Source organism: Raphanus sativus, unplaced genomic scaffold (assembly GCF_000801105.2).
Source record: "Raphanus sativus cultivar WK10039 unplaced genomic scaffold, ASM80110v3 Scaffold0057, whole genome shotgun sequence".
Taxonomy (NCBI): Eukaryota; Viridiplantae; Streptophyta; class Magnoliopsida; order Brassicales; family Brassicaceae; genus Raphanus; species Raphanus sativus.
In genome coordinates, this window is record NW_026615380.1 from 68,031 (window position 1) to 81,550 (window position 13,520).

At 39.2% G+C, this 13,520-nt stretch overlaps 2 protein-coding genes and 1 pseudogene across 2 annotated transcripts; 1 reads left to right on the top strand and 2 right to left on the bottom strand.

Moving 5' to 3' along the window:
• The first annotated feature begins 1,233 nt into the window (after positions 1-1,233).
• LOC108855845 (probable amino-acid acetyltransferase NAGS2, chloroplastic) lies at positions 1,234-4,037 on the top strand. Its single transcript, XM_018629759.2, has 10 exons — positions 1,234-1,447; positions 1,542-1,905; positions 1,978-2,065; positions 2,152-2,360; positions 2,438-2,589; positions 2,671-3,073; positions 3,158-3,255; positions 3,330-3,441; positions 3,515-3,674; positions 3,734-4,037. Exons 2-10 carry the CDS (start codon positions 1,561-1,563, stop codon positions 3,940-3,942), a joined length of 1,776 nt encoding a protein of 591 aa, XP_018485261.2. The 5' UTR covers positions 1,234-1,447; positions 1,542-1,560; the 3' UTR covers positions 3,943-4,037.
• On the bottom strand, positions 3,858-4,596 carry LOC130500907 (uncharacterized). Its single transcript, XM_056995829.1, has one exon. The coding sequence runs from the start codon at positions 4,532-4,534 to the stop codon at positions 4,028-4,030; it is 507 nt and encodes a 168-aa protein (XP_056851809.1). The 5' UTR covers positions 4,535-4,596; the 3' UTR covers positions 3,858-4,027.
• Positions 4,597-6,637: 2,041 nt separating this feature from the next.
• Positions 6,638-8,612, bottom strand: LOC130500908 (protein SHORT-ROOT-like; annotated as a pseudogene).
• Between the last annotated feature and the right edge of the window lie 4,908 nt (positions 8,613-13,520).

Consider the following 13,520-nt stretch of genomic DNA (forward strand, 5'->3'; position numbering starts at 1 on the left):
GAACAAGAAGTCGTTTCTACTCTTCTAAATGAACCACACTATCCATGGCCAAGCTCTGTGATTCTCTGCTTCTGCCCCTTGTAAAGATCGAACCTGCAACAGGTAATTGATATTTGAAAATAACCCGCCATTTTGAAATCCCCATTCCGGTTGAGGGATGTCAGCTAAAGCCCAGGCTTATCTTGCAGGATCACATTCAAACAGCGCATGAAGGATCGATTCTCCACTAAGTCCACAAAGCTGACATCTTTCATCTATCTTCATCCCTCTTTTGATGATCAAGTCGGCCACTAGGATCGCATCACTCAGACTCTTCCATAAGAATGTGCGTATCTTAGGAGCTATTGGCAGCAACCATATCTTTTCTTTGACAGGGTTCGTTGATGGCAAACTTAAGACCGTTGGTTGCTCTGCTTTAATCTTCCTGTCTCTTGCAAGCCAATATGCAGATTTGACAGTCAAGTTGCCACTTCGATTATACTTCCAAAGATAGGAGTCCTCTCTCATGATCGATGGAGGATTGGCCAGAATCAACTCAACATCCGCTGGCACAAAGAGTTCCTGAAGCACATCTCGATCCCATGTTCGAGTATTGACATCTATCAACTCACTGACAAGTAAATTGACATCAAAGGTTGCATTTTTTATCCATGGCGCTCTCATCCCCAACTCTGGATCGGACACCCATTTATCAATCCAAACTCTGGTCTTTCTACCATCTCCTACCTTCCATTTTAATCTTTTTTCTAGCAATTCTCTGCCATATAACACGCTTCTCCAGACAAAGGATGGCCTAGCTCCCATCACCGCTTCTGAGAAAGATGAGTTTGGATAATATCTGCTCTTCAAAAGCTTGGCAACCAGGGAGTCCGGTTGATTGACTAGTTTCCATCCTTACTTGGCCAACAAGGCTTGATTGAAATATTTCAGGTCCTTAAAACCTAACCTTCCTAGCTCTTTTGGCAGACACATCGTATCCCAAGCGATCCAGTGGATTTTATTGACATGGTTGTCCGCATTCCACCAGAACTTTGCCGTTTATGGAAACTTTATAGATCGAGGTTGGTCTCCTACATAAAATAAATAGTTTGAGGGGCTTTATGCAATATCTTATATCCCTTAAAAGCCCACTTTGGTGGCTCTTTAGATGTGGTTGGGCTAGTAAAGGATTCCAGAACGCTTCTTAAAACCCAACTTGGTGATTCTATGACTTGTATGAACAGAAGGAAAAAAACCCACCTTCGAATCAATTGTGTTTGTGTAGTCACGATTGGTAGTTTTGGAGTGAAGGACCGAACCGGTTAATCGTAATCGAACAGCTTTGACTCCACGTGGTGACTGACACCTTAAGCTCTCACGACCAGAGACATTTAGTGTTCGGCAGTGAAGCAGAAGAAGAAGAAGAAAAGAGTTGAATTAGCATTAGATAAATAAAACCCTACTCACGGTGGGTCCCACAACTGCAATAACCGCCGCCTTCTCCGACGATAGACCGCCGTCTCCGTCGGTTTAATTCATTTTTTTTTTTTTGTGAAATTTAGTTGAATTCTTCTGAAGATAATGCAGCGGGGAGCATTATTGGGTTCTTCGAACTGCTATGTTCCATCCCAATTTCGCCAAACAAGAAAGGATCTTTCATCTCTGAGGCCTGGTGAACTCCGGTTTACCTCTCCGCGGTTTAAGCCGGTTGGTTCTCTGGCGGTGAATTGCAATATGTACAACAACAGCTACGCGGCGAGTGCAGGCGGCGATGTGGAGGAGGCTGAGCATCAGGTGGACGACAAAGAGTTCGTGCGTTGGTTCCGCGAAGCTTGGCCTTATCTCTGGGCCCACGGCGGCTGCACTTTCGTCGTCGTTATCTCCGGCGACATACTTACCGGCCCTTACTGTGATCCCATTTTGAAGGTTATCCTTTTTTGCAATGAAATGTGGTTTACAGTTCTCAAACGTTTATTTTAAGTAAATTTGATTTTACAGGACATAGCGTTTCTTCATCATCTTGGGATAAGATTCGTTCTGGTTCCTGGAACTCAAGTTCAAATCGACCAGCTTCTGTCTGAGAGAGGTCAGATATGAATAAAACATTTGCCTCCCTCTAGTGGCTTAGGATGTTACAGAGTAAATAAATATTTTAAATAAATATTTTTGCAGGACGCGAGGCTACATATGTGGGACGTTACAGAGTAACGGATGAAGCATCGTTGCAAGCTGCCACGGAAGCTGCAGGAGCTATCTCAGTGATGCTCGAGGCTAAACTATCTCCTGGACCTTCCATTTGCAATATCCGTAGGCATGGTGACAGTAGTCGTTTACATGATATTGGTGTCAGGGTTGATACCGGCAACTTCTTTGCAGCTAAAGTGAGTTCTTCTTTGTACACACTTATTTGCAACTCCTTCAGTCTCATCTCATCACTGGTTTGTTGATGTTGGTGCAGAGGAGAGGTGTTGTTGATGGTGTTGATTTTGGAGCGACTGGTGAAGTGAAGAAGATAGATGTAGACCGCATTTGTGAGAGGCTTGACGGTGGTTCTGTAGTCCTGTTGAGGAACTTGGGACACTCTAGCTCCGGAGAAGTCTTAAACTGCAAGTATGCTCTCTCTCTCTCTCTCTCTCTACATGTTTTCATTATGTAATATAAATGACACACACACATCCTTTACTTGTGCAGTACCTATGAGGTTGCTACAGCTTGTGCATTAGCTATAGGAGCAGACAAGCTCATTTGCATAATGGACGGTCCAATTCTTGATGAGGGTGGACATCTTATTCGTTTCTTGACACTCAAAGAAGCAGATACGTTAGTGAGAAAACGTGCACAACAGAGCGACATTGCTGCTAATTACGTTAAGGCTGTAGGTGATGGAAGAAGCATCGATAAGGTTACTTCTCCTCCTGGTAACGAGAGAGGCGCGTTTTTTTGGGGAAACGGAAACCACACTCCCATCTTTCAAAACGGTGTTGGGTTTGACAATGGCAGTGGTGAGCAAGGTTTTGCTATTGGTGGTGAGGAGAGACTAAGCCGCCAAAACGGTTATCTTTCCGAACTGGCTGCTGCTGCGTTTGTCTGCAGAGTGAGAGAATTAAATGAAACACCTTGGTCTTCATATTCACTGGTGGCAACACCATTTGAACTGAACCTTTTGTTTTTGCTTCAGGGTGGAGTCAAAAGAGTGCACTTGTTAGATGGTACTATAACTGGAGTTCTATTGTTGGAGCTTTTCAAACGAGATGGAATGGGGACTATGGTTGCTAGGTATACTTTTTATTATCTTGGTCTTGAGCCCCGGTTTATTCCTCTTACAATGCTGTATTATTGCCGCACCACAGTGATGTATACGAAGGAACACGAGATGCCAAAGTGGATGATCTTGCAGGAATCAGACATATCATCAAACCTTTGGAGGAAGCTGGGATCTTGGTCCGCAGAACCGATGAGGAGGTCTGTCTTAAAAGCCTTACCTATCTCCCCCCCACATCTCGTTGTATTAAAGAGTTGATAATTTGATGTGCAGCTACTCCAAGCTTTGGAGTCCTTCGTGGTTGTAGAAAGAGAAGGCCAGATCATCGCTTGTGCAGCTCTGTTCCCATTCTTCCAAGACAAATGCGGAGAAGTTGCAGCCATCGCAGTTGCATCAGACTGCCGCGGTCAAGGCCAAGGCGATAAACTGCTAGGTAAACTAAACTAAACCAAACACTAGTAAAAACATCAATGACACAGTCTGTTTATGTAGATTACATAGAGAAGAAAGCTTCCTCTCTCGGGCTGCACACGCTGTTCCTACTCACAACGCGTACAGCAGACTGGTTCGTGAGACGAGGGTTCCAAGAATGTTCAATAGAGGTGATACCAGAGACTAGAAGGCAAAGAATCAACCTCTCAAGAAAATCAAAGTACTACATGAAGAAGCTACTCCCTGATAAGAGTGGCATCTCAATATAACAACAACAACAACAACAGCGTTCATTATTATTGTTTAAAAACCAAAAAAAAAAACATTTTGCAATCAATCAAACTTTTTTAATTTCTATTCCAAAGCAACAGTAGCACCAACGGCTTTGAGCTTCTCCATGATCTTCTCAGCTTCTTCTTTACTGAGACCTGTTTTAACAATAACAGGAGCTTTCTCAACGAGATCTTTGGCTTCTTTCAACCCTAGCTCCGTGAACGCCCTGATCTCCTTGATGACCTTGATCTTCGAAGCCGCATCGAATTTCTCCAGCTTCACATCGAAAGCCGTTTTCTCCGCGGTTTTGGTCTCGGCGGAGGCGGATGCGTTTGGGAGATCTCCGGCGGGGGAGGAAACGGCGGATCCGTAGCGGTTGAGGCCGAGTTTGTGGCTGAAGAGGATCGAGTAATCGTAGAGCTCGATCCTGTTGAGGTTGAGCAAGTCGTCGGCGATCCGCTCGAGGTTCTTCGTTCTGGCTTCGGGGGAAGCGACGGCGGATAGGTGGCGAGTGGCGGCGGTTAGAGGTGGGGTGCGGTGGAGGAAGCTGATGGATCTCGAGAAGAGACCGGAGATCGGAGATCGCATCTTCGCCGGTGAGTGGGGTTTTTCGCTTAGGGTTTTCTGTTCGTCCCGTGTGATTTCATTTTCATTTGTTCGTTAAAATCGCATGGGCTGAGTATGTGGCCCATTTAAAGAAGCCCATATATAAAAACAACTTCCACTAATAAGACCGCAGCAGACCAAACCGAACCCATTTGAAGATATGATCGATTTATTAAGATCATCAGTACAGTAAGTGATAAGAAAACTATTGCAAATCTATGAAGAAAATAATAAATATTGTAGATACTTCAGAAGTTCGTGCATCTTTGCATTGAGTCATATGTGATTTTTGTTTTTGTAGACCAAGGTTTTTGTAGACCAAGAGTCATGATAATGTGATGACGAATACCACCAGAATATGGTTTCAAGAAGCATGAGACTGAAAATTTCGTTTGAATCGTTTTTGTCACAAAAACTTAAGAGCATGTCCATCGGTTTGGATATTACAAAAGGTATTAAAATGTTACTATTTTGTAAAAAAATTAAATCACATATCTGAATAGAAAATATAAACCACTAGTAATATAACAGTTGTCCAAAAAGTTTATATACTGGTTCTTGTGTGGTTTTAGAATTTTTCAACATTCTCTCTCAACTTTTTCTTGTATTTTTCATTTAATCCATTGTTAGATATTGTGTTTAGAACCCTGCGTTAAAGGTGCTCTTGTAAACCTACTTCTTTATATGATTTTTCCAAAGCTCATTTCTCTTAGTTATACAATACAAATGTGTTGTTTCCTTTCTTTCTCTATACATAAATAAGGGCTTCTGCGTTTAACAACACTCGATTCATCATGAAAAGGGTTTAAAAGGACCGTATAAATTTTTATAACCTTTTACATTATGGAATTAGTTGAGATATTCCCTATGAATTTAGGCATTTTTAGTTAGATGTGTCTTATGGTCAAGTCGTGGTATAAAGGGACCTAACAAGGTTTTGATTCTAGTTAAAGCAAAAATGGGCCAACTAGTAGATTTTTATTGTATTGATTTGCTTTCTGCATGACTTTATAAACACGAAAACAGACCAAAAGAAGCTAGGTTTTTGAAAAAAAGATTAGCTTAAAAAGCGAAGCTAAAAGATCTACCAATATTAACATGGGGGAGGCAAAAGCCACATCAAAAGATGCAGGGAGAAAGAGAGTTGTAGTGAAACTAGCCACATATCTCAAAAGCAGTTCCCACTACTTTTTCATAATTTATTTTCTTTCTCGGATTCAAAAACTAAATATGTAACTGATGGTATCAATGGATTAACTATTTATTTCAACTGTTCGCTTTTTATGGGCTGTTTTCTAAATAAAAACATGATGAGGGTAAGGGGGGCCATAAACATTTAGGTATATGCATGTGTAATCCACTGAAGACATAATATATGTATAGATGTATATGTGTGAATCAAATAAAAGACTGGTCCCTTTATCTTTTTATAAAGCTAAAGGTGAAAGATGATGCATTATTAAAAAGCCAATATAAATAAATGGTATACACTTCACAAGAGCCACAAGTGAATAAGCTATCATTTTGTAAGTGATTAACCGTCGTGTAAGAAACGTTGATTTTTTTTTTGTCTTTGGTTTACAAACCACGCCTCAGAATGTGAACCGGAAGAACTGTAAAAGCAGTTAAAAATATTAATGTTTCAAACTAGATACCATCGAAATTATAATGCTCTAAGTTTGTTTATAAATGATCAAAAAATACGTTAATCCATCTTCAGAAGAGTGCAGGGCACTATAGAGCTGCATTCTCGAGATTCCAACGAAGAGATTCCTCCTCGACCAAACTAGCTGTCCTGAGATTCTATATATGTATACAAGAACCAGATGAAGTGAAGTAGTGAACAACCTCTCTTTAGAGACAAAGCCTTTACGTGATAGAAACATGGAATATATAACTACGTACCACAACTTGTAAAACCTCTAGTTGAATCTGAAGACCTTTTAGTCTTTTTATATTTTTATCCACTATCAATTCCAGTTAATTGATCATTCAATGTAACAGTAACTAACTCATATCAAATGGTCACTTAGTTTAATTAAAAATAAAATCACACGATATAGTAGTACTTAAGAACTTCCTGTATATGAAAAAGACTTTCATTATAAAGGAAAATAAACCATATTCTTTCGCATGAATCAAACTAATCACAACATTTAAAAGAAAATATTAAAAACAAAATAAATATCACGAATTTATGAACCTTGACAAATCTCCTCCTCAATATTATGATTTAATCAGTCCTATTCAAAAGCAAATTTCAAATTATGAACGCATTATCATCATATAGTAACTCTCAATCCCAAAACCCATATTAAACCACAAGTGTGAAACCATCTCGACCAACCCTATTACGCTGGCCGCCACGCACTGGCCCAAACCACCGGCTGATCCCTCCAGCAAAGGAATATTCCCGTGGCATCCGAGCACTGTACCATCGACCACACACCTTCTTTATATCTCCTCAACAAAGCTCTGACGTCATCAGCAACCTCATCACTATACCCCACGGCTCCAAACCCTCCGTTCCTCATCCTCCTCGACCACTTCCTCGCCGTCTCTCTCCTCTCCGTCGAATCCGAATGCTCACAAGCCACCAAGTCGACGATAGCACGTCCCGCCACACGCTCTAGCATCAACCTCTCGTTGCTCGTCCTCGTGAAACTCTCTTCCAACGACTCAAAACAAACCCTAAACCAACGTAAACATTCTCCAAAAGATCTCAAAAACTCATCATCGAACCCTTCTTCCTCGCCCACTAGATCAGCTTCTTCTTCCACTATGGTCACAATCCTAGGCCTTAACCTTCGGAAGTTAGATATCACAGCGTCTCTAGGGTTTCCACGTGGCGTGATCCCATGCATGGCGCTTACGCAGTTCACTGCCAAGACCTCGTCCGCTTTAAGATCGAGCTCGTTGAGATCAAACTCGGATAAATCTCCCACGTGATGAATAATGTTGAATTTAAAAGGGACTCCCATGAGCCTAGCGAACTTCTCCATGCGGTTTCCTATCTCTTTCATCATACGATGCGTTGCGGTTTGGTCGTTGACGTGTTTATTAGCGACTACGACAGTGGTTAGTCTTAGGTGTGGCGTGTCGTCTGATCTCGTGGCTAAAGCTTCTAGAAGAGTCGGCCATTGAGTGCAGAACGTTGAGCTTATGTCAACGATGTGGATCTTTGCTTCTCCGTCAACTGCTTCCAAGATAGCTCCGTTGGCCGCCACGTGTCCAAACGTGGCCCACGGGCTAACTTCTTGGAACTTGAGCACGGTCTTTCGCGTTGACTCGAAGGAGCAAGCTTTCTCTGTGGCTGCTGCGGTTACCATGGTTCGGTAGCAGCGTTCGCCTGAGCCGGTCATGCGGTTGAAGAGAGCTTGGAGGAAGTAATAAGCCAGTTTCTGCTCGGTGTCTCCGTAGGGAGAAGAGAGCTCGTTGAGCGTCCATAGGATTTGCTGCGCACGTGTGGTGTCTTTGTCGGAGAAGGCACGTGCGGATTCGAGGAGGATGGAGTCAGCCCACTTGGCATTGGATGAAAAGTCGAAAGAAGGAGGAGTCTGAGGGATGGAGAAAGCGGAAGGGTCATTGTGGTGGCCGGAGGAAGAGTACGGCGAGGCCAAGGCTGCGGCTGCGGTGGAAGGAGGGGTTGATGATGCGGCGGGATGGTATTTGGGTGGGAGTAGTGAAAGGAGAGTAATAGCTGCTAGTAGGATGGTGATGGTTGTGATGAGAGGAAGAAGAGGAAAGGTCTTCTTCATCCATGAAAAAGTTGAAGCATTCTTCGACGACGTCGTTTGTTGGGAAGTTGTTGTGATTGTAGTGATAAGCAGTTTGTGGAGAGCCAGTAGTGGTGGTAGAGGTTCTGCTTAACGAAGACTGATTTGTAATGATACTATCGGATTGTTGTTGTTGTTGGAGACTGACTAGTCTAAAGAGAGTATCCATCTTTTTTTCTTTAATATGGAATAAGAAAATGAATAGAGGACAGAGACGAGAGATGGGAGACCCACAATATCTAAGATTTAATACTTTGCTGTGTATATTGCATCAGCATCATGTGTTGTTTGGTGCACGTATATATATTTTTTTTACTTTTTTCTCAGTGGGAGTGGGTGAATCTTTGAAGAAGATGAGTTGTAGAGAATGGGTTTGGTGGTTTTATGAGTTTTATAATTAGTAATTTAAAGATAGAATGGAGCATGAAAAGATGATATTTCTGTATCGAATTGTTGTCCCATGTTTATTCTTTGGACTTAATAGAATGTTTGAACCTAATTGGGTTTAGTGAAAACATAATTAGAGAGAGGAGAGACTGGTTATTTTAAAACAATATTCGTTCTCTCTTTTTGTCTAATCAAGAATGTTTTTCTTTTTATTAACATTCTCGATTCTTGACATAATGATCCTACTGGTTTTGTATTTTTTTACAAAAATGTGTAGTTATTTTTAGTGGAGATTTACCACTTCCCCAATCTTGTCACATAGCTTATATAAATCCTTTATTTTCATGGGAATGGATTAGTTAGATAGTTTGGAGGTTTCATTAAGTTATAAAAGGTACCGACGAAAGAAATGTGATTTAAAAAAGTTACAAAATAAAGAAGAAAAAGATAAGAAGGTCGATATCATGTAATGGCTTAGTGGGTTTTGCTTTTTCCTTTTCACATCGATCCACCCAAGTAACCTTCCCTTCTATTTCTTCTTCTACATTTTAGTACATCCTTATGTCTGTCTCTCATCCAATATTGTAATTGCGTGGATCGTTCATAACGCATATATATGAATATGTTATTTTGGACACCTAGAAAAATGAAAAACGACATGCATGTTATGCAGTTTTCCCAAAAAGCCGTATATATTACGCTGTTTGATTATAAATAGGCCAAATACGTGAAACCAAAGTTGTTCAAGTACCATCCTAAGTGGTGTAAAATAAAAATAAGAATACTCTTCGTACATTTTAAATCAGCAGACCAGAAAAGGTTGAAAATAAAAGTCTCATTGACTCATACTTATAATATCAAATCCAACCAATCAACCCAAATTTTTTTTCTAAAAAAAATTAGACAATCCGCGACTAAGTAGTGATAACAATCAACAATATGTAATAAGATATCAATATTTTATTACTCTTTTGTTATGTTATATCTACATACTCGCTAGTATAGTACATGGTAATATTGTAGTAAAAAAGTACTATTGTAGTCTGAGTTCTTGACATCAATCCACGGAACGAATTTACATCAAGTATAACAGTTTTCAAAAGACCAGAAAACACTATAACTAAGTAAATAACCACCATTTGAATATTATTTGAGGAAACATTTTGTATAAGAAAGTATTACAGTGTAAGATTTCTTGGTATATACCGTAATACCTATAAGATTTATTGGTATATACATACTATATACACACATGTTATAGCATTTACATAGAGACGTGTAATAATAATTTATAAAACAGAGAGGAGAGGAAAGAGAGAGAGAATGTTTATAGGTGTGAGTGAGTGGGAGCAGGCGTGAAGAAAAGCTGACGGCGTGCATCAACATCATCAAAGCTCCCCATTTGCTTTGCCTCCTAACCTCTCTCCATTCTCTGCCACCATTTCCCCTTTTCTCTTCTTCTTCATATTTTTATCTTGTTTTTTCATATTAAGCCGTAAATAAAAATCTGTGTCATATTCCATTCCCTTATATAAACAACAATGTGTAATTATTATCTCAGGAATCTAGAGCATGCTCTAATTAAAAACACTCTCCACTAAGTCATACTACCATTTTTGTATAGTCTATATATACGTTTCAATGTCCTCTCTTTGAATATCCCACCTGAGGATTTACTATTCTTTACACCCTTTAGATATGTGTATTTGTTCAGTTTTATACATATGTCTATTGGTTTATGCACATTGCGAACCTCTAATTAACCAACGGCACTTAATGCATAGGCTCATCATGGTTTTCTCGTTTGTCTCGATGCAAATCATTCTTATCGACCCGAAACACATGCCACTTGTTAAATTTTCGTTTAGAATCCGAATGTTCGATATTAAATTTGAAACATCTGTTTGACACACACCACTACAAACTGAAGGAATCATAAAAAAAATAATCATGATATCATGATATATGTGGTTAATGAAACCACATATATAAGTGATGAGTTACTAAAACTGCATGCTCGCGAAATGCAAATATTTCCCGTACATTATCAAATAAAGCTAGTAGAATTATATAACTCGCTCATAAATTTTATGAGAACAAAAGATATTCACCCATCTATTTTGTTTTTCTCGGGGTCAAAACTCTCCCATATTTTCTAATGTGTCAAATCTTCTGACTAATTCAGAATTTCAGATACATATGCCATGTCGTCTTGTTAAAATTCTAGACCAATTTATGAATAAAGCGATCAAATATACTATAAATGTACAAAAATAGATGATTGCCTAGGCTACACACAATGTCGTAGATATACCTATCACGAGTCATCACTATCTATCGTAGATCATGTTCTCTTGAATTTCTTCTACAATTATTAGGAGGAACCCCACGCTCTGCATCTTTGTCCCTTTCTTCGCAACCTATAGAGTTTTGCAATTCAGTTTCCTATATCATTTCTCGAAATTTGTTCTTGCATTCTAGAAAAGGTCCCATCTTCATTTTCTCTGAAGATTCAGTTTATTCATATAAATAGTCTATATATAATAATTTCGTTATGCGCCAGGGTATCTGCATTGCTGTGAGTTTATGCATGACACAACCAACATGGCATATGTATTAGAAAGTGCATTAACATATGCATTTTGGACATAAACATATTACCATATTGTTAATGCACATATATATGCCTTTTAGGATAGTTTAGCTCCAAAAAAAAAAGGATAGTTTAGCTCCGTATTCCCGAAACCCGTTAAATTTTCTTCTTTTAGTTGGGGGATATGATGACTTTGAATCCACGCATATTGGGTACAATGAGACGAATATTTGTTTAACTATTTGATTATCTTCCAATTAGCCATAGACAAAAGAAACCTGTAGGTCTCCCATCAATCACATAAAAGTGAAAAATGATTTCTAGGTAAAAAAATTCGTACCCTAAAGAAAATCCATACTGGAGCAATAGAAGAACAAATGATGTAGAAACGATCATACATTATTAAGATCAACTCAATCAACCTAGCTCAAAATAATAATTTTGACATGACTGTTCCCACTAAAATGTGACAGCAGATAAAGCTGATTTTAGATAGTACGATTTTGTGTTCAACAGACCAAAATTATTGAGCTTGATGTTTGGTGTAAATTACATGTAATGTATTTACAAAAAATTAATAGATCGTTAGCTGGTAAAAATATGATGTACAGAAGCCAAATATGTACTACAGCCCATAAAATGTAAGGGGGTCTTAAAGCCCCATAAATAACCATTAAAAACACCGTCAAGTTCAAAAGCCTCTGCCATATAGTGACATATCATTTTCTCAAGAGAAGCCCTGTTCTCGATGTTGAAGAGGAGAATTCGTCAATTATTCAGTAAGAAAGCCCATTTTATATCTCAAAGGTCTTCATTTGGAAGGCCCCTTTATGGGCCGATAAATAGCCTATATCCGCTGACCGTAAGAGCAAAAGAAAAAATCCCATAATCGAATTTGAGAAGGAATCACACATATTTTTTTATTTCAACTGGACCACTTGAATATTTTTGGTCCAGAAAGAACCAATGAAATCGGTTCGAAACGTGGCGTGTGTGTCCGAAGTGGCGTGTTTTTCCCATATGTCTTGGTCAACGATCCTCCAATTTATCATTCCTTATATAAACGCCCCTAACTTCTCATTACTGTCAAATTCGCCCACCACTTTTGTCCCACATTGTCATGCACCTGGTCAAAAATCAAAGTTAGCAGCCAAACAAGAAGCTACAAAAAGCGATAGTAATAGGAGTATGACATGTAAATATATAATCTTGTTAATCATCTAATTTCGTAATTAAACTATTGGAATTCTAACCATCTAAAAATTTAATATTTTTTTTGCATAAATTCCACAAACATCAAAAAGGAAGGAAAGTCGATGAAAATAATTTCAAGCTTCATTCACAAAATTTTGGAATTTAAGAAAAAAAAATCAATAATAATCTAACAACATGTCCTAAAATAAAACATGTATAGATCGTGTACTACATTCATGCCCTGCATGAATGTTTCAAGCATTTATTTAACGATTCGTTATTAATGCGTACTAGTTAGTGCATGTTATTATTTTTTAATAATCGAATGTTTTTGAATTAAATGTCACACACACCACACCTAACTTTTGGTTGGAGACACGAATTTAAAACGAGTCAACTCAGCTTCTCCTCTCCCCCTAAATGAGTATATTGCACTCGATGACTCGGTCAATCAATGGGCACATAAAAAGCTCATAACTTTCCCTTTCTCCCATTTAAAAAAGCTTCCGACTTTTCTTCCTCACCCACAAAATTAAAAACTGTGTGTGTGTTTTCTCTCTTCGTCTCTCCCACGAAATAAGCAGAAACATTGATTCCCTTTTGAAAACAGAGCCTTCAAAACAGAGCAACCTGGAGGAACAAAGAAGAAAGAAGATCGTAGAGAGAAGGAAGATGGAGAGTTACCTGAACCAAAACTTCGATGTGAAGGCGAAGCATTCCTCCGAGGAAGCTCTCGAGAAATGGCGCAATCTCTGCGGGCGTCGTCAAGAATCCCAAACGCCGTTTTCGTTTCACCGCTAATCTCTCCAAACGTTACGAAGCCGCCGCCATGCGCCGCACTAACCAGGTTCGTTTCCCTTCCCCCCTCTTAGTTTCTTTCCTTTTTCAGATCAAGGATCTTAAAAAACTTTCTATTTATAGGAGGAGAAACTAAGAATCGCAGTTCTCGTCTCCAAAGCTGCCTTTCAATTCATCTCTGGTGAGCTTCTTATTACATGTTCAAAGTTTACATCTTTAT